This window comes from Myotis brandtii, unplaced genomic scaffold, assembly GCF_000412655.1.
Source record: "Myotis brandtii unplaced genomic scaffold, ASM41265v1 scaffold304, whole genome shotgun sequence".
NCBI classification, from domain to species: Eukaryota; Metazoa; Chordata; class Mammalia; order Chiroptera; family Vespertilionidae; genus Myotis; species Myotis brandtii.
This window is the reverse complement of record NW_005361607.1, coordinates 1,602,111-1,621,506: the sequence shown is the minus strand read 5'-3', so window position 1 is coordinate 1,621,506 and position 19,396 is coordinate 1,602,111. Positions and strand designations below refer to the sequence as shown.

At 38.5% G+C, this 19,396-nt stretch overlaps 1 protein-coding gene across 3 annotated transcripts in view; it reads right to left on the bottom strand.

The window, feature by feature from the left end:
* Positions 1 to 19,390, bottom strand: part of OMA1 (OMA1 zinc metallopeptidase) — a 48,835-nt gene extending 29,445 nt beyond the window's left edge. For 2 of the 3 annotated variants that reach the window (XR_001362781.1, XM_005869845.2), the window contains exons 1-7: positions 19,295 to 19,390; positions 15,512 to 16,018; positions 12,555 to 12,783; positions 8,873 to 9,046; positions 8,664 to 8,771; positions 4,955 to 5,083; positions 1,655 to 1,729 (exon numbers count right to left, since the gene is read on the bottom strand). Coding sequence is in view for 2 of the 3 variants with exons in the window: in XM_005869845.2 (XP_005869907.1) it covers positions 1,655 to 1,729; positions 4,955 to 5,083; positions 8,664 to 8,771; positions 8,873 to 9,046; positions 12,555 to 12,783; positions 15,512 to 15,999 (1,203 nt within the window). In the remaining variant the exon portion in view is untranslated. Of the gene's footprint in view, positions 1 to 1,654; positions 1,730 to 4,954; positions 5,084 to 8,663; positions 8,772 to 8,872; positions 9,047 to 12,554; positions 12,784 to 15,511; positions 16,019 to 18,325; positions 18,410 to 19,294 lie in introns of those variants that run through there. The other variant, XM_005869846.2, reaches the window with a different exon arrangement.
* Between the last annotated feature and the right edge of the window lie 6 nt (positions 19,391 to 19,396).

Here is a 19,396-nt window from a genome sequence, read left to right as displayed (position 1 = left end):
TCATTATTTGCAGACAAGATAACTGTGTATATGTAAAATCTAAAAGAATCTACACACTATTAGAATTAAGTGAAGTTAGCAAGGTTTCTGGATAGAAGGTTAATTATGAAAACAAACTGTATTTCTCAATATAAGAAAGCTTATTTTTAAATGACATTGTTTATAACATCAAAAAACGTAAGTCCTATACACACACAAAAAAATCTCAAAACATCACTGTGAGAAATTATAGAATATTTAAATAAATGGATAAATATATCATTCGTGGATTGGAAGACTCGATACTGGTGACACTAGTCAACTTTCCCCAAACGGACCTATATTTAATGTACACAACTCCAAACAAAATCCCAGGCATGTTTTTGTAAAGGGGTGTAATTTGATAAGCTGATTATGAAATTTATATGGAAAAACAAAAGACTAAAAATAACAAGTCAATCTTGTAGAACAACACTGGAGGACAGCTCTCAGATCTTAAGACTTATTACAAAGCTACAGAGATGATGTCATTTGGCTCAAAAATAAATAGAAGGCCAATGGAATAGAATAGGGAGTCCAGAAACAAACTTCCACATAGTCTCCCAAATTTATGACAGAGACATTGAAGTACAGTGAAGAAAAATGACTCTTAGATAAACAGTGCTATCCATATGAGGGAAAATATCTTAACTTCTTTCTATATATTATATATTAAAAAATAACAAAACAATAGAGCTTCTTGAAATACAACAGGAACAATTCATTGAGATGGGAAAAGATTTCTTAACTAGAACACACTTACCTAAAAGGAAAATTTCATATACTGTCGTACATTAGTTTTAGGAAAATCATGAGATAGCCAATCTGTGGACAATGATTTGGGAACCTCTTCATCTACCCATCTGATAATTTACTTAATTCTACTTACGTAACATCTAAAAAACTGCTTTTGCTTTTGTGAATGAGTAATACCTTGATTTATGAAATTAAATCCATAAAACTCAAAATGAGAAGTTCAAATAATAATGATTTTTAATAGTTAGGACTTTTAATAACTATCGAAAACTCAACAAAGAATCAAATACATCTTTAATTTAATATATGAAGTAGCACTGTTTTCACTCATTTTAAAAAGTTCAGTTTTACTCCTAATTAAATCCTACTACTGCTAATACTCAGTTATCACAGGTGATTAAAAACAGCAACCCAGCACCAAGTGCCCTGTTAAGTAGACATGAACAAAGCTAACTTAAATCAGGGCAAACACCCAGAGCTGCAGTCTATGGAGAGTAAAAATAAGCCATCTGCTATAACAAAAGTAATCTGAAAGATACAGAGTAATAAGTCTGCTCTTCTATCATTTATTTTAATGGTGAAAATTCAGTTTGCTCAGCCGGGATCATAGCTACAATATGATAAACCTTTCTCCCAGTCTGGAAAAACAGCTACACATCATCTTATTTATTCAAAAAGACTCCTTAGGTCCACAAAATAAGGGAAAAGAGTACAATAAAGAGAACGTTAGTTTCCAGAAGGTGCAGATTTAAAATGGTGTTAATGAAAAACTGAATACAATCTCTCATTCACTGTCCATGCCAAACTTCATTAAGACAATACACATTTATCTTTTACTGTGTGAAGGACACTGTGTATTCTCAACTGCTGAACATTTTACCTTTGCAGCAAGCCGTAGTCCAATTTTGTCAGCTTCAGCCTCCAGTGTTCTACTGTATGGTCTACTGAACAAATACTAAGAAGAAATAGAAAAGAAAAGCTCCACTCAGGTTATTTCACAGCAAAATGAGACTTTTAAAGTTAATTTCATGGAGTACCTAGAATCAAGTTTTTATACTCTCCACTTATTAACATTTAAAGAACACCATGGCATAAAACATACAGTGCAGCCTTTATTTCCTCCACCAGATATTAATATTTTTTAAAACATAGAAAGAATAAAAACAAAATCATGCCTACAAACTTCTGGAGAGTCTATTGTATCACATAGAGTACTTTTCACCCATTTATAATCTCCACCTACTGTGTGGAAGATTCCCTAAGAAAGCTTATTGATGCAGCCTTTTATTATGGCCAAGGAATAGCTTGATCTTGGAGTTTTAAAAGAAAATTGAAAAAGTATAGCCATATAATAGCCAGTGACACTACCAGAGGATTTATTTCAGTTGGAAAATTAACCATATAGCAGAATGTTCTTTCTTTGACGAACTATCTTAATTTCCTTTTTTTCTAGGTATTGATTAGTTAGGAAAATGAAATTTTCTTCCAACCTCAATTAAAAAATGCAAATAGATATTGTAACTTTAATTTTCCTAATTACTTGTATTTATGTGAATGCTTTCCAGTTAAATTCTCATTTTCAGTAAGCACTAAAACTTTGCAGGAGATGGATCAATAGGCAGAACTTTTGAGAAAAGAGCTATTAATTGGGGAAGCAATTTTTCAGAAGTACATGCCAGTGAGAGCTAGAAATAATATAATCAATCTGACTCACAGTATGTGACCATTGTCTATTACTTCCTTCCTCCTCGGTAATGTCTGTTTTAGGTTGCTAAACTGTGTCATACAGTGTCTTCACTCTCCACAATTCATCTCCAGGTGTCCCATCAAGTCCACTGATAGTATAACTAATTAAAAACACTGGCTTTCAAAGGAGACAAAATCAGGTTCAAGTCCACATGCTGACACTTTTTAACTGTTCACCCTGGGCTAATTATTTAACACATCTAAGCCCAGTAGCATCACATGTTGCAGAGAGGATAAAATGAGCAAACAATGATAATAGCTCCTATTTATTGGGTCCTTACTCTGTGCCAGGCACTGTGCTAAATGCTTTAAATCAGTGGTTCCTAAGGGATGTAACTGTGTCCCCTGGGGACATTTGGAAATATCTGGAGTCAGTTTTGATTGTCTGGGGGAGCAGGACGGGGAGGGTGGGAAGGAAGAATGTTACTGGCATCTAGTGGGTAGAGGCCAGATGTTTAGAAGCAGCTAGATGCTTAAAGGCTCCTAAACATCCTGCAGTGCACAGAACAACTCTCCAAAAAGAATTTTCAGTCTAGCCCTAGCTGGTTTGGCTCAGTGGATAGAGCGTCAGCCTTCAGACTGAAGCGTCCCAGGTTCAATTTGGTCAAGAACACATGCCCAGGTTGCGGGCTCGATCCCCAGTAGGGGATGTGCAGGAAGCAGCCAATGATTCTCTCTCATCATTGATGTTTCTCTCTCTCTCTCCCTCTCCCTTCCTCCCTGAAATCAATAAAAATATTTTTTTTAAAAAAAGCATTATCCAGTCCAAAAATATCAATAGGGCTGGGGTTACATTGAGAAATCCTGCTTAAAATGTATCATTCATTTCACAACAATGATTTGAATTAGCCAATATTATTACTTCAATTCACAAATGAAGAAATTGAGACCTATATAAGTAAAGTAACCTGCCCAGGTTCTATAGAGTTTAGATCTAAAGAGTCTAAATTCATCTGATCAGAGCCTGTATTCTTAACCCCTGTACATAATTCATCTGTATTGTTTATCCTAGTGCCTAACATATGGTAAGCATTTCATAAGTTAGCTACTATAATTATTATTAATAACTCTCAAAACCCTGCCTCATTGCACTCATTGAGGGCTGCTACACTATACCCAAATCTTTAAGATCACAAACATAGAGCTCCCCAGTGGTTAAGTGAGGGCCCTTCCTTCTTCCTTCTTCTCTTCCTTTCTCCTGCAGATAAATGTCAGCAATTCCCCTTCCGTAGTGACTTCACTATACTCATTCTTCTCGCTCTCTAATTACAACAGGCAAGCTTTCTAGAAATATTTCCTTGTCACTGAAGTTTGGGGGACACTTGATTTAGGGGGACAAGAGTTCTAAGAGAAGTAATTCCTACTTTATTTTAATTCTTAAATTAAAGAATTATACTGAAGTAGCAGAATTCATCAAGTATTTCAAAAAAGAAATAGCTACAAGTTATCTTTATGACCAAATCTTCTGATTCCATTATGGAAAAGGCTATCTATTGATAGATAGCGAAAAAACTAAATTAACTCCTTTGACTTCCCAGCACATCATAACAGAAATAAAATTCAAAAGATGAGATCCTATAACCTAAGCAATAACCATTCCTTCTTTTTCCTTTTAAGAACAGTTATTTCAATATAAATGAAGCCAAATGATATGGTAACACTGAATAAAAGACTTAGTTATCCAATTTCTAAAGCAATTTGTCTCAAAGAATTTTACACATTAGATTTAAACAGCACCCAGATGGCACTCTGATGGGTGCTCCACAAATCATTAAATAGACAAATAACAGATTGTTCCTAAATAACCAAACCTCCCAGGACAAGAAGAAAAATTTGAAAAAAAAGATGTAAAATAAAATAATTAATCATAGTTAACAAAGCAATTATCAAGATTGCGAAACCTACTTTCAATATTGCTATGTTTTGAACAAAATGAGAGACAACACATCTTATGAGATGATTATCACTATACATAAGTACTAAAACAAAAGTTAACAAACACCTAATAGGACTGTCCTTTCAATATTTTCTAGGCAATGTTAGTTTAACTAGGAGTGAGGAGGTAAGGGTGATAAAGTAGCTCAGCCAACCCTGTGCCCATAGAAGTTTACAGCTTTTAAGAGTTCTCCATGAAAACCCAAATATTTGGGGGGGGGAGGGCAGAGAATCATCCAGTGGGTACACCACAGTCAATATGAGAAACAAAAGTGGAAAGTTTGAAGGTAAAGCCAAAAGTGGCTAAGCTCTTCCAATCCATCTATCTCCAACATTTGAGAGAATATCCCCCCAAAATGAGAAAACAATAAAACACTAAATTAGTCCCCAGATTTCATGACAATATGTTAAAACATCTCTGACATTTGTTGCTTTACAGTAACATTAAAATATCCTCACCACAGGCCATTAGAAATTCAAGTTATTGTCTCAGACTTACCTCTTTCAATGTAGACTGCAACCACTGGCCCACAATTGCCAAGCTATCTCGAGGACAAACGGCCCAAATCATTGTGAGGAAAATTAGACCTAGGAAATCCAATAAATGAACCACGCTGGCCTTTTCTGCCTGAGAATAATCGCAATAATGAAAATTACACTTAATAAATTGAGACAGCACATGCTTACATTTCCTAGTTCATCATGTGTAATCACATTAAATAACTACTTACGTTTAAATGACCTTCAAAAACTAAGATTGTAAGTTTTTTTTTTCTTCTGCGTGCTTTATCCTTTCCTAGTGTGCTTGTTCCATCCCTTGCTTACATACTTATATATTCACTAGAGGCCCGGTGCACACATTCATGCACCAGTGGGGTCCCTCAGCCTGGCCTGTGCCCTCTCGCAATCCGGGACCCCTCGGCGGATGTAGGACTGTCAGTTTCAGCCCAATCCCCGGCAGTCCGACATCCCCCGAGGGGTGTAGTAGTGCATGAAGTGGCAGGCAGCTGAGGAGGAGCCCGAGCCTGGGCCTGGCGCTGCGCAGCACTGCTCCCACTCATCCCGGGCCCACTGCACCTGCCACCGCCACTCTGTAAGCTTGCTGAGCAGCACTCCCGCTGTGCGAGCACACCAGCCACCAGGGGGCAGCTCCTGTGTTGAGCGTCTGCCCCCTGGTGGTCAGTGCATGTCATAGCAACTGATCAACCAGCATTTATATATAGAGAGAGAGAGATAGATATAGATTCATTCACTCACATATACTGAGCACTTACCATCACTCAGATACAATGACAGGTTCATTAATTTCTGGTTTCTTATATTAACAAGCATAGCAATCTTGTGAAATATGTACTATTATCCCTATTTTATAGTTAAAGAAACTAAGATGGAGCCAGGTTAAAAGTTGCCCCCAATTTACACAGCTATTAGAAAAAGGACAAGGAATCAAACCCAAGAAATTTTAGTTTCTAATATAGTTGCTAATTCTTTTTTAAAATCACATAAATGTGTTTATTATACTTTTTGGACAGAGACTACACACTACCTAACACATGAAGCAGTTAAAACAAGGAACAATTCAGAAAAAAATTAGAAGTTTACTTTAAATAAAAATCTTTTGGCCATCATGATCTTATATATGAAGTATGATTCACTTTATATGGGTTTGCAATTTTATAAGTTTGGTATTTCTCACCAGGAAACTGGATTCTTTGAATTTTTGTATTTACTTATAGCAATAATCACAAAAGGTTTTACTTAAAATAGTTGTTTTTAGTAATAATATTCATAAGTCTAGTGCACAGCATTGTTCATTGTTAGACTGAAAACTGTATCTTCTTTAAAATACAAAAGCCTTAACTGCTATTTTCACCAGTCTGAGCACAATAAAGTTTGACTACAATCCAAAATATACTATCCCTCATGTGAAGGTATGTGACAATGTTGCTAATACTGACAATATAGAAATCATTACTTCAATGTATGAAACATGGCTAACAACTAAAAGTAACCACTAGAATATTTCTCTTTACAATATAATCTGCCCTCATGAAGCATTCTTTATTTCATGATAAGAACTGTGGGTCGGCCATGGCCAGTGTTGCTAAATGGTTAGAGCACCAGCCCACACACCCAAAGATCATGGGTTCAATTCCCAGTAAAGGGCATGTACTGCAGTTGCAGTGTCCATCCCCAGCCCTGGTCGAGGCACGCATGGGAGGCAACTAATTGATGTGTTTCTGTCACATCAATGTTTCTTCCTCTCTCCCTCTCGGTCTCCTTTGCCCTCTATCCCTCCCTTCCACTCTCACTAAAAAACAATGGAAAAAATATCTTCAGGTGAAGATTAAAAAAAGAAAAGCACTATGGGTCATAAGAAACAATTATGGAATTATTTTAGCATGAAAGAGTAAAATTCCAAATGATGAAGTTGTTAGGGAAGAAGAAAATCTCTGTTATTAATTACTGAAGAATATAATTGCTATTATACAGAAAAATCTATGTTATTTGTGGACTAAAGAATACAACATAAAAGGCTCCATCAAATCAAAATGGAGACTCCTAAAAGAGAAAACATAGTGTTGATCATGTCTAAGACCTCTGCCAAAGTAATATTGGTAACTATTTTCTATTTCTAAGGCTGCTATTTACTTTTTGTGTCTCATCTAATTATTGTTCTTGCACTGACAGAGATTGTAACAATATGCTGAATGCAGCATTGAATGAGATGCCAGGAAAACAATGCACTAAATATTAACAGTTTTTAAATGCTAAAAATGGCCAAAATTAATTGATTTTATAGTTCTGAAGCCATTTCTTGAAAGATAAAATCTATTTTAACTGCTCAGATTTATTCTTGTATATGTTTCTTTAAAGGACATATTTTTAAATTTTTCCTACAACTCAGAAGAAATAAAGATTTTTACTATTTGTGCTTCAGAAAAGCACAACTTTGGCCCACCTCATCTAATTAATACTCTAAGGAATAGGTAGAATTTGAGATGAATTTTAAAGAAATTAGTAATATTATCATTTCCATTTAAAGTTAATATTACTTGCATTTCCTATATAGCATTTCACAATCCTTTCACTATTTACCTTCACGTTTTCAATTAAAGAGAATATACCTCTCTCTGATTATGTGGACAAAAGAGCCATGCATATTTTTAAAAACTTTTATTAAAGTATAATTGGCATACAATATTATATTAGTTTCAAAGAGTGATTCAACGCTTATATACCTTATACATTATTCCCATAAGCTATTACAATATTTTGACTATATTCCCTGTGCTGTATATCAATAAATAAATGGATTAAAAAAGAGCCATGCATAATTTTTAATGAATAAAAATAAAATATGAGTAAATAAATATAAACTTCTATGGGCTCACACCAAGTCAAACAAACAGATGTGCCTTCACAGGAACATGAACCAATTTGAATTCTGTGACCTATAAGAAAGTGCTGCCAACAACCAGGTAACTGTGGTAAAAGGGAGCAACAATGGACTTGAAAACAGAAGACCTGGGTTAAAGTCCCAATTCTTCCACTTTGTCACATCAGTGATGTTACTTAGAGCCTTTTTAAACATTGGTTTCCTCATAGACAATATGGGATATTAAATCCATACCTCATGAGGATGGCATTAAAATTATGAATGAGAAGGTACGTGTTAAAAAGCTCAATAAACTGTAAAATGGCAAGGTATCATTATTATTTCTCTTCATTAATTATATATGGCATATCTTTCTAGACATTTTCAAAGATGCTCCAAGCTATCCTCAGAGAATGAATAAAAAAGCAAGAAAACCAATTTACCCACTTAAATAGTAATATCACTTTCCCACAATTAATTTTCTGACTAGATTACCAGTATGCTAATAATTATAAAAAATTTTAAACCTAATTTGAAATAATTAGAGGTTGAGAATAATTACTTCTTAGTAAAAGAGACAGGTGATAAAAATAGTACTTAAGAGAAACACTAATTATTCAATATCAAATACTAAAGACCATAAAAACTCCCCAAATTAGACAATCATGTTTTTTCAGGTAACAGAATAAGACAATAACTGAAAACTAAAATTCCATCCAAAAGAAAGAGAAAGAAAATAAAAAGAAAACTGAAAAGATTCAGCTCTTTAAAAGATTTCACTTGCTAACTACAGTATTTCAACAACGGAGCACTCACTTTAGGTACTTACAGCATGCTCAAGTACTGCATGTGCTATTTCATGGCCCAGAATGAAGGCAAGTTGGTGCACATTAGCCACAGCATTGAAAAGCCCAGTGAAGACAAACACATGTCCATTCTGCACCATAAAGAAAATAATATAAGCAATTAGAACACCTTAAAAAAAACAAGACAGTTAAATTTAACCATTAAAAATTAGGCTTGAGAACATTTACTTACCGGAAGCACAAAGGCATTTATATCTGGGGAATCAACCACATGAATGATCCACTTGATCTCGGAGATCCCTGGGATATCTTTATTGCATTCAATTAAATGATAAAACACTTCTTTAATGTTCAGGTACTGGGCATCTTTCTCAGTTAGAAAATCATTTTTAAATTCTTCCATGTACTGAAAGATTAGAAAGAAAATTTGTCTTTAAGAGTTTTAGCTTGACAAAATGTTTATATTGCTTCATGAGAGTTATATGGTTACTTATTGTTGAACATTTTAATTTTTAATTATGTAAATATTCGCATATATAATACACTCAAATTTCTCAAATTTGAATTTTCTTGCAAAGGCAATGTGGTTTCTCACAAACTGAATAAATTCTAATAACTAAAATTTTTCACATAAATTAGTTCAAATAAAATCTTCACTCATCTTTTCTATTAGCCTATCCCAGTGGTCAGCAAACTGCGGCTCGTGAGCCACATGCGGCTCTTTGGCCCCTTGAGTATGGCTCTTCCACAAAATACCATGTTCGGGCGCACATGTACAGTGCGATTGAAACTTTGTGGCCCATGCACAGAAGTCGGTATTTTGTGGAAGAGCCACACTCAAGGGGCCAAAAAGCCGCATGTGACTCGTGAGCCACAGTTTGCCAACCACTGGCCTATCCTATATAATAAAGAGCTAATATGCAAATGGGTCACACCATCACTGCTCAGACACTCAGCACTGGGGAGAGAGGAATGGGGAGCCAGGCTGCAGCCCAGGAGAGGGACAAGCCACCTGCCCCACAGTCCCAGGCACCAGCAGCTGCCCCTGCGCCCCGGTAGAGGGGCAAGCCATCTGCCCCACGGTCCCAGGCACCAGTGGCTGGGGCTATGGCCCGGGAGAGGGACAAGTCACCCACCCCATGATTCTGGGCACCAATGGCTGCACCTGCACCTGCAGCCCAGGAGAGGGACAAGCTGCCCACCCCACAGTCCCAGGTGCCAGCGCCTGCGGCTACTGCGGCCAAGACGAAGCCGCCTGCCGGTCCCCTGCTGCACCTGCAGCCCAGGAGAGGGACAAGCTGCCCACCCCACAGTCCCAGGTGCCAGCGCCTGCGGCTACTGCGGCCAAGACGAAGCCGCCTGCCCATGGTCCCCTGCGGCTGTGGCCAGCCCGGGTCCTGGGTACTTGTGGCTGGCCAGAGGGAGGGAAGCCCAGGTCCCGGGTGCCTGCGACCAGGTGGAGGAGGAAATCCTGGGTCCTGGGTGCGGGGCGACACAGAGGCAGTTAGGGCCTATCAGGCCAGCAGGGGAGCAGTTAGGGGTGATCAGGCCGGCAGGGGAGCAGTTAGGGGCAAACAGGCAGGCAGGCAGAGGCGGTTAGGGGCGATCAGGCAGGCAGGCGAGTGGTTAGGAGCCAGTGGTCCCGGATTGCGAGAGGTAGTTGGACATCCCCCAAGGGGTCCTGGATTGGGTGCAGGCCAGGCTGAGGGGACCCCCCCCACACTTATGCATGAATTTCTTGCACCGGGCCTCTAGTAAGTAAATAAAATGCTTACATATTATTTTTATTTTTATAAGTATTTTAGAAAACAAAATATTGCCTAGAGAACATAAAGATTTCATGAAAGAAAGTAAAATACAAAAGAAAATTATTTTCATAACCTCCTGAATAGAAAAACACCTTATACTTAATAAGAAAGTTAAGCCTCTACAAAAAAAAAATTCCACATTTGATTAATTTTAAGTGTTTTATTCACACAGATTGAAAAGAAATTACTAAAATGTTTAGAACAACTGGGCATATCATTTTCTCTATATTATGCTGAGTGGTTAGTTATGAAAAAAACAGACACTGATGGGGTTCAAGCAAAGGTTTTAATACAGAACTACCCAAGGTGAAGCAGGCCAAAAGGACCCCCACTGAACTCCCAGAATTAAAGGGCCTCAAGCAAGTCTACTTTATTTATCCTGTTTGGAGACATTTTGAAAGCCAAGATTCAAAGATTATAATGAGAAATCTGACCTGTAATTCCTTCAAGCAATAGTTAGGGAGATGAATCAAAATGAAGACTGACAAAAAAAACCTGGGTCCCTTGACTCAACCCCTCACTGGGAACCCAAAGCCTTTACATCAGAGTGGGTAAAAGGGTCGAGAGGTAGAGAAGTTTCTGGACTCCTTGAGATGGGCACCCCACAAACGGGGGTACCAAAATCCATTGGTGAAGTCCTGGTGTGAGCTACCATTAGATTGAGAGAACATAAAGGTTTTTCTCCCAATGGAAAGGTTGATGGGATTATGAAAGCTGGAATGCTTAAACAGGCTTATGCAAATAACTTGTCTCCTTTACCTGAATGTCTGATGGGAAAAGATATTCTGTCTGCTTGGGGAATGCTTACCCTACCAAGTGTTGTAAACCCAAAACTATTAATAAAATCAGAGTGGAGGCTAAAAGGAAAAGGAACCACGAATAAGGAAAAACTACTGCAATTACAGTACTTAGTAATGGCCCTATAAGAACTTGTGTTTGAATTTTTGTACCAAGCAGGTTTTAAATTTGTAGATTAAAAAGTAAGAAATAAAGAAGAGAATATATGTATGTACATGTGTATCATTTTTTAAAGCTTCTTGGTAATGTGAATGGTAGAAATTGGCCCATGTCAGTATTTCCCAAACACTTTCCTCAAATTTGCCTCTGACTAGATTATATTCTAAGAAACATCTCAAATCTGTATAAATTCTACTAGGAAGGATGTTCTAGTGAAAAAAACATTGTTATTTCTCTTTTTAATGATACCTTTCCACTGGCAAACTCGGAAACTCAGTTGGAACAAAAGAGATAAAGTTCTAACCCTGACAGAGCTATCCAGGGGGGCTGTGAGACGTGAACACGGATTGAGCACACACGGTGTACGAGCTATGCACTGGGGACAGAAAGATGATCTGCCCTCGAGAGCTCACTAGTAGTGCAAAATGGTTAGCCACCTGAGTTATACTCCCCAAGTAGCCAAGGCTTCGAAATTCCAACTTTATTTTGCGTTCAAAAATTATCACAAATTGTCAAAACTGATATTACAAAAGAAATCAAAAACCTTTTATTCTACTTTACTTTCAAGGTACAAAAAAATCAAGACTATAGACCTAAATAGATACTAAGCACTGCTTTGTGCACTGTACTAGAGAAAATCATAAACAAAACAGATGGGGTCTCTGCCCCCATGGAGCTTACTCTAAGGAAGACAAATCAGCAAGTAAATAATCGTGTAAATAATTATGTTACCCATGTGATAAGTGCTTTCAAGGAAAAGTATCATATGCAAAGAAAAAATAAAGTAGGAGAAATAACACCAAGCACTGGGCACAACTGCAAAGGCGCTGATTCATAATTCAGTCGATATGAAGGAGACCCCCTTGAGCCCAATGTAGCCCCTGCCTAACCCAGTTTGGATAATGAAGGAAAGCCCTCCAGAGAAAGTGGCATTTAAGCTGACCTGTGATAAAAAGGAGTTAGCTGGGTGAATGGGAGGAAAGCAAGATAGTCAGTAGGAATACTAAATATGAAAGGTCTGAGCCTTTGCTGGGGACGGGGGGTTTATGATGCTAATTTCCTATCAAAGTCTACAATAAATATTTAAGAACCTTTCCTGCTTTCAGCATTATATTAAGCAATTAATTAAAAACAATCCTTACTACTTACTGCTTCATATTCCAGTTCTGCTAAAAGACTGAAATGTTCTTTCCCCAACAGCAGTAGCTTGGTCCTTCCTGTGATTGGACTCACTTCCAGGTGAGTGAAATAAAACACTACGAAGAGAAATCCAAAAGTACTCAACCCCAGGAGTAACTTCCATTTGTTCTTCCTTACACTTTCTTTAAAGTGTTCCTTCTTGTTGGGAGGAAGTGCGTGCCACCATTTCCTTATGCCCCTAGAACGAAAAGAAAAATTCAAGGTTCTGATAATAGTATCAGTACATATCACCAAAACTAAATGCTTATTGCTAGAATTTTATGTCATCAAATACTTGAATTTATGATATTCCTCGGTATAAATGTTTTTTTCAAAAATTTATAAAATTCTTAGCTAAATGAAAAAATTAACTATATAGAGCTATAGTTAAAAAAGTCTAATGTTCATTTTAATTTTCTTCAGTTATTTTAAAGGTAAACGTTAAATGAGGGGGTTTATTACTAAACTACCACTAGTTAACACTGACTGACTGCTGACCACATATAATGTACTCTTCTAATCCTCATACAGATGTCATCTCATTCAACCTTCATAAGAACCATTACAGGAGAGAAAATGGAGACGGAGGGAAGTTAAGCAATTTGTCCTAGGTCGTAGAGGTGATAAGAGGAAAACCAAACAATGAAGCAATGTGATTCCAGAGTCTGAGCCCTTGACCACGTCATTGGGAATGGACTGCCCACATAAACATCTCTACCTTGAACCACCATTCTCCCCACTGCTGATCAGACCCCCAGCATAAGCTGCCAGTGCTTCAGCAAGTGAAACTACCTCAGCACTGATTTTAGAGATAAGTATTGCTCAGTAGCAGAAACTCCATCCCCTCTAGACATGACAAAGGACAGGTAATAAGAGCACAAGCAAAGAAAAGAAGGAAATCAGAGATTTTATAGGTAACACCTGGGGAGCTCCCATTTCTACCCGGCAACAACACTCCCTGCTGCTCATCAGAGCCCAGAGACATTCTGACAAGAAGCAATGTTTTCAAGACTGGGACAAAAATATTTTCTTTGTGAGTTCATCTATGAAAGCACAACAAAAATTTAAAACCTACACATCATTCTCTTGACAAAAAATTATTTTATAAAATAACTTCTTTAAGTTATCTTAACTTTGTTGTCACACCGAAAATGCTTCTAAACTTTAGAGTCTAAAGCAGGGGTGGGCAAACCCTATTTAAAACTTTACATGACTTGTCATTATTTGTTTAAATTTATTTAAAAAAATATTCTAAAAGAAAATTTACAGTCGTAACCACAACAATAAAAACGTTAAAAATAAATAATTTAAAAGGATGGAAAAGAGCTACTGGCCCAAGAACCCAGGCTGACCTGTGACAAGGATTCTTTCCTCCAGCAAACGCAACTCGGGGTCTCCTGAACTCCTCTTCAACTAGGCCTTCACTTTCAGACTCTGCACGGTCCAATATTAGCCAGAATCCCCCATCCTCCATATCTGATCACCCCGAATCTAACTGGGAGCTGCATCCTCCACCAGCCCCCAGGTGATACCCGATCACCCTCACCTGCCTTCAGCAAGAATCGTGTTAGGTCTGTTCAGGCAGAATCTCCCCTTACTCCCGATGTTGCCTCTAATTTTCCATCCGCCGACCCCTGACCCCTGCTCCTCGGCTAGAAATGAATTCCTACTTGGCCATGATGTATTCAGAATTGACTCTGGTTCTACACCGAGGCCTCCTTTCTCCTACTACAATACTCCAGAATAAAATCTGTTTTTACTGCTTTAACTATGGCCGAGTTCTGGTTTTCTTCGACAGTAGTTACTTACACTGAGAGCTAATCTGGCTGTCTATTTTCCGCATGCTGATGCCAAATCATAAAGGACACAATAAATTACAGGGTACAAGTTCTCAATTTTGATAAAAACAAAATTGGGCTGGTATGAAAGTAAGAAGGCTAGAAGGAAGTTCACTGTTATTAAACATAAGAAAGCTTTATGAAGAGATAATGCTTAACTTTACCTTTCTTCAATCTTCATGGAGCCAATAAGAGAAAACAGGCTTATGGGGAGAGCAAATTAAATCAGATATAAAGTACTGCCATTTAGCTTTAAAAATATTAATTATTATAAAGGACTACCAAGAGAAAATAATAAAGATTTGTTAAAAACAGAATAGAAAAAAATAAGTAAATATTAATGGTTTAAGAATTAACTTGGCTAGGAGTGAGCCCATTCTTTGTTCTGTTCTTTTTTAAAAAAATATTAACTCCTTCACTTTATTTTTTAATTTTCTTTAGCGAACTTTAAATTTTATTTTTCAATTAAAGTTTACATTCAATATTATTTTGTATTAGTTTTAGGTGTAACGGCTCATTCTTTTTTAAAAATACATTTTTATTGATTTTAGAGAGGGAGAGGAGAGAAACATCAATGATGAGAATCATTGACCAGTTGCCTCCTGCACGCCCCCTACTGGGGGTGGAGCCTGCAACACAGCACATGCCCTGACAGGGAATCAAACTGTGATCTCCTGGTACATAGGTGCCGCTCAACCACTGAGCCAATCGGGCTAAGCAAGCTCATTCTTAAATAAGCAAAATTCTTCAGTTTCGTGATCTACTGCCTCAAATCCCATACACTAAAAATGGGATGTTTGTAAAGCACTGTTCTTATCCATGAGTTATAATCAACATTTCTGAATCTTTTTGCAATCACGTATACAACGTCAATCTTTTAAAAAGTGTCTATATGAGATACATAAGAATAATTTTTATAAGATAATATGCAGTAAATTATTTCAAGATTACTAAATCCTACATAACAAAACTGAATCTTAACTTTGAGCTAACTATGGGAGGGAAATCTAACGAATTTTCCTTCAAAGTGTAGTTTTACCAATATCCTTTAATACAAAAGCTTTGGGTTTTTTTTTTAAAGCATTTTACCTGCCAACAATGATTGCAAGTAGTTTCTGCACTGGTTTAAGAATTATCCACAAGAGAGGGATGGGAGCAGCTTGCCACCGTGGAGAAGTGTGGAAACTCCTGATGTCTCTTATGGGAAAGCAGTTTAGAGGATGCAATACTGAAAGAGCGGGACCTACTGCAACTTCTTCTATCAGTTTCTGTCTTGGAAAAGAGTCACGCCATGCTGTACATGTATTGTCCTTGCTTTTAAGACAAAAGAGGTATCCTGCCCTTTTGTTATTAAAAGTTCTATAGAAATGTGAGTTTCCAGGCAGAGAAGTCACCCTATTACACCGATTTACTCCCAGTTTGCCTTCAATATTATTTACTATGTGGTTAAGTTGTACTTGATGACAGTCCAGTGAGGTTATAGCTGTTGTGTTACATTTTCTCCAGTTGGTCAGTAAATTAAATCGGAAGGAAACACAGTTTCTAGTAGCAGACTGCAATCCATAGACGAAGCTCATCTTTCTTTTGCTTGATTATCTAGAACCCAAAAAAATAAACTATAAATATCTCTGGAAAATATTTATTTACCAAACTGGAAACATAACACGTTAGGAAATAGGTGTGTCAGTCCTTCCTTTAACACATCTCACACTAATTACCTGGGGTTTCTCACCCCTACAGCAGTGCCTTTGAGCAATACAAACCAAAGAGGCTTCACTTACTTTTTTCTTATTCTTCAACATGTACTTTCAAAACTTTTCTTCTTTCCATTTTTTATTTTTACTTGGAGGAAGTCTATTTTTCTTTTTAATCCTCACCCAAGGACATGTTATTGAGAGAGAAACATCAATCAGTTGCCTTCCCCTATGTACCCCAACCGGGGATGGAACCCACAACCTAGGAACGTGCCCTGACCAGAAATCGAACCCGCAACCTTTCAGTGTATGGGATGACACTCCAACCAACTGAGCCACATCGGCCTGGGCAGACACCTATTTTTATTTTAATGCTAAATTATTTAGGGGATAAGAAATGAATTACATAAAAACAGTAGCAAAGTTTTATCAATTGACAGTAATGGGGTGGGGAGGGGGCCGGAGAAGCAGGTAATGCTTATAAGCCTAACTTGTAAGATGTTGTTGTTTTTTAAATACAAATTTATTCCTTTCAGGAAAACACTGGCACTTCTGATTGGGGTAAAGGTGGCATGAGACCAGACGTATCCTCCCACCTAAAACAACTAAAGATACAGACAGAATAAATAAACAACGGTTTGAACACCCTGGACATTAGGCAATGAAGGTGAATATCAACAGAGCCATACTGATGTAAATACAGATTCATGCCCATCTAAAGGAGATCCAACAAGAACAATGGAATTTGGGCTTTGTGTTGCCAAATGTTCCAATATTAAGGAAAGCCGCCAGAAATCAGGCTCTATGTGAAAGTTATGAATTTAAAAATGTTGGCAACCAACTTAAAAAAAAAAAATTAACCACCTTGACCGAACAAACATTGCCAGACCCTATTCAGTGTTTGATCTCTGAATCATGTTCTTCACTCATTCATTAAATAGTTCATTAGGAGTGCACTACATGCCATACCATATGCCAGTGCTGGTGAACCTTTTGAGCTCGGCGTGTCAGCATTTTGAAAAACCCTAACTTAACTCTGGTGCCGTGTCACATATAGAAATTTTTTGATATTTGCAACCACAGTAAAACAAAGACTTATATTTTTGATATTTATTTTATATATTTAAATACCATTTAACAAAGAAAAATCAACCAAAACAATGAGTTCGCGTGTCACCTGACACGGGTCATAGGTTCGCCATCACTGCCATACGCCATTCTAAATGCTAGGAATAGCACAGGAAACATAACAGCCAAAAAAATCTCTACCCAATTTGCAAAAATGGTAACGCTACACTACGTTAGCATATGCAAATATAAGTAAATCTAAAGGAATATACACCAAACTATTCATAGTGGTTATTTTGGGTGGCAGGATGGTGGCTGTAAGGGATTTAATATTTCCATCATATATACTTCAGTGCTGTTTAAATTTTTACAGCGTCTATTATTACTTCTGTAAGCCTCCAAACCAATAAAGGCAACTGTTTTTGTAATTTCCATTGGTTTCCACTGGCTTCAATAAACTCCTCCAAAAGGGTAGACCAGGCCTCCCACTATTTCTCCAGGCACCTTCCCCTCCTCTCCTTCACCGGCTCCTGAGCTCCAGACCCACTGATGTACTTACACTTCTCAGAAAAGAAAAGCTGTCCTCTCTTCGACAACACACATCTATTTACACTACTCAGCTCTGCCCATGGCCAAGCAAACCCCTGCTCATCTCTCAGGGCTTTTGCGAAAAAGTCCTCTACTGACACAGAACGTGTAACATTATACGAATATAAGTTTTAAAAAAATTTACCATTTGCATCACTGACAATCAAGTGTCACCCAGAACAGCAATAGTGCCTGATAGTTCATAATCCTTGGTTTATCCTTAAGAAAGGGGAAAGAATGGGAGCGAACGCTATCCATTTTCAAAGAGCCCCTCACACAGAGCAGAAGAAAAAAAAAATCAGGGCTGACACATCCACTACAAAGAACTGAAGGAGGTCAACAAACATCGCTGGCAGACATCTAGGATTACGAAATTAATGATGTGAGAAAATTAAACAATTTGGATTGTTAGCCTCTAAGAACATTTCAGACCCTTAATTCTTTAAGTACCATCTCAGAAGGAGCAAGTACAGCACTCACAGCTGACGCCTGGAAGACAGTTTTCCCTTAATTCTTTAAGTACCATCTCAGAAGGAGCAAGTGCAGCACTCACTGGCACTCACAGCTGACGCCTGGAAGACAGTTTTAACAACTCCGCTGAAAATGACTCTTTCTCCTCTGGTTTCTATGGAAACAGCTGTCAGATTGGCAAAAATAGGGCATGTACTTTAAAATAATCATTCAAGCAAAGTACACACAGGATGGAAGGCTTAAAAAAATAAACTGGAAGGCAACAGACTCGGTTCTTAGGCTTCCAAATGTCAGACTGCACCCTTCCCTCCGCGCGGCCGAGAATGCGGATATGCACCTCAATCCTCGCGGCCGAGAATGCGGATATGCACCCCAATCCTCGTAGGGAGGGCTGGGCACTGGTCAGCGCCACTGTGGCTGACCGGGCCCTGAACTCCAAATGCGGTCTTGCCATCTCCGGGACTAAAACCTCAGAGGCCCGTGTGGCTTAACAACACTCTCGCTCCACTTTACACAAGCGAGTGACGTTACTTAAATAGGTTGTTTTTAAAAGTGATTGTTGTGGACAAGCTTATGTAGAAGTTTGCACAGGAATTTTCCTATTTCTCATTGGCAGGTTCAGGCAGGAAAACTTTTATTTCTCTAGGAGTGAGGAGTAAGAGAGAGGGCGTGACTCCCAGGCGCCTCCAGCGGCGGGAAGCGGAGTCCCCCGGGGGCACAGGATGCAGGGGGACGCACAGGACGGGGTGGTGAGATAAACAGGAACCGCAGACCAGCAGGAAAGCCTGGGGGTGGGGGTGGGGGGGGGGGGTCTTCCCGGAAAGCACGGCCGCCTGACAATTGCAACTCCGGTGGTCCCCGGGCAGCACCCTGGGTCCTTGCATTTCACACCACGAGGAGGGGGAAGAATGACGCTTTCTTCCCACCTAAACCTTTTCTACTCACCCCTCTCTCCCCATTCCCGCTCCGGCGCCCCTCCGTTCCTCCCCGCCTCCACCCCAGTCCTCGCCACCCCAACCCCGCCGGGTCCCCAGGGACCCCCGATCCTCACCCCAGTGCTCCTGGAACTCCCCACCCCTGGGCCCGGCCAACTCAGAAAGGCAGGGCAAAGGCGTCCCCACGCGGACAGACGCCAGCAGTGGCGAAAGCGGCA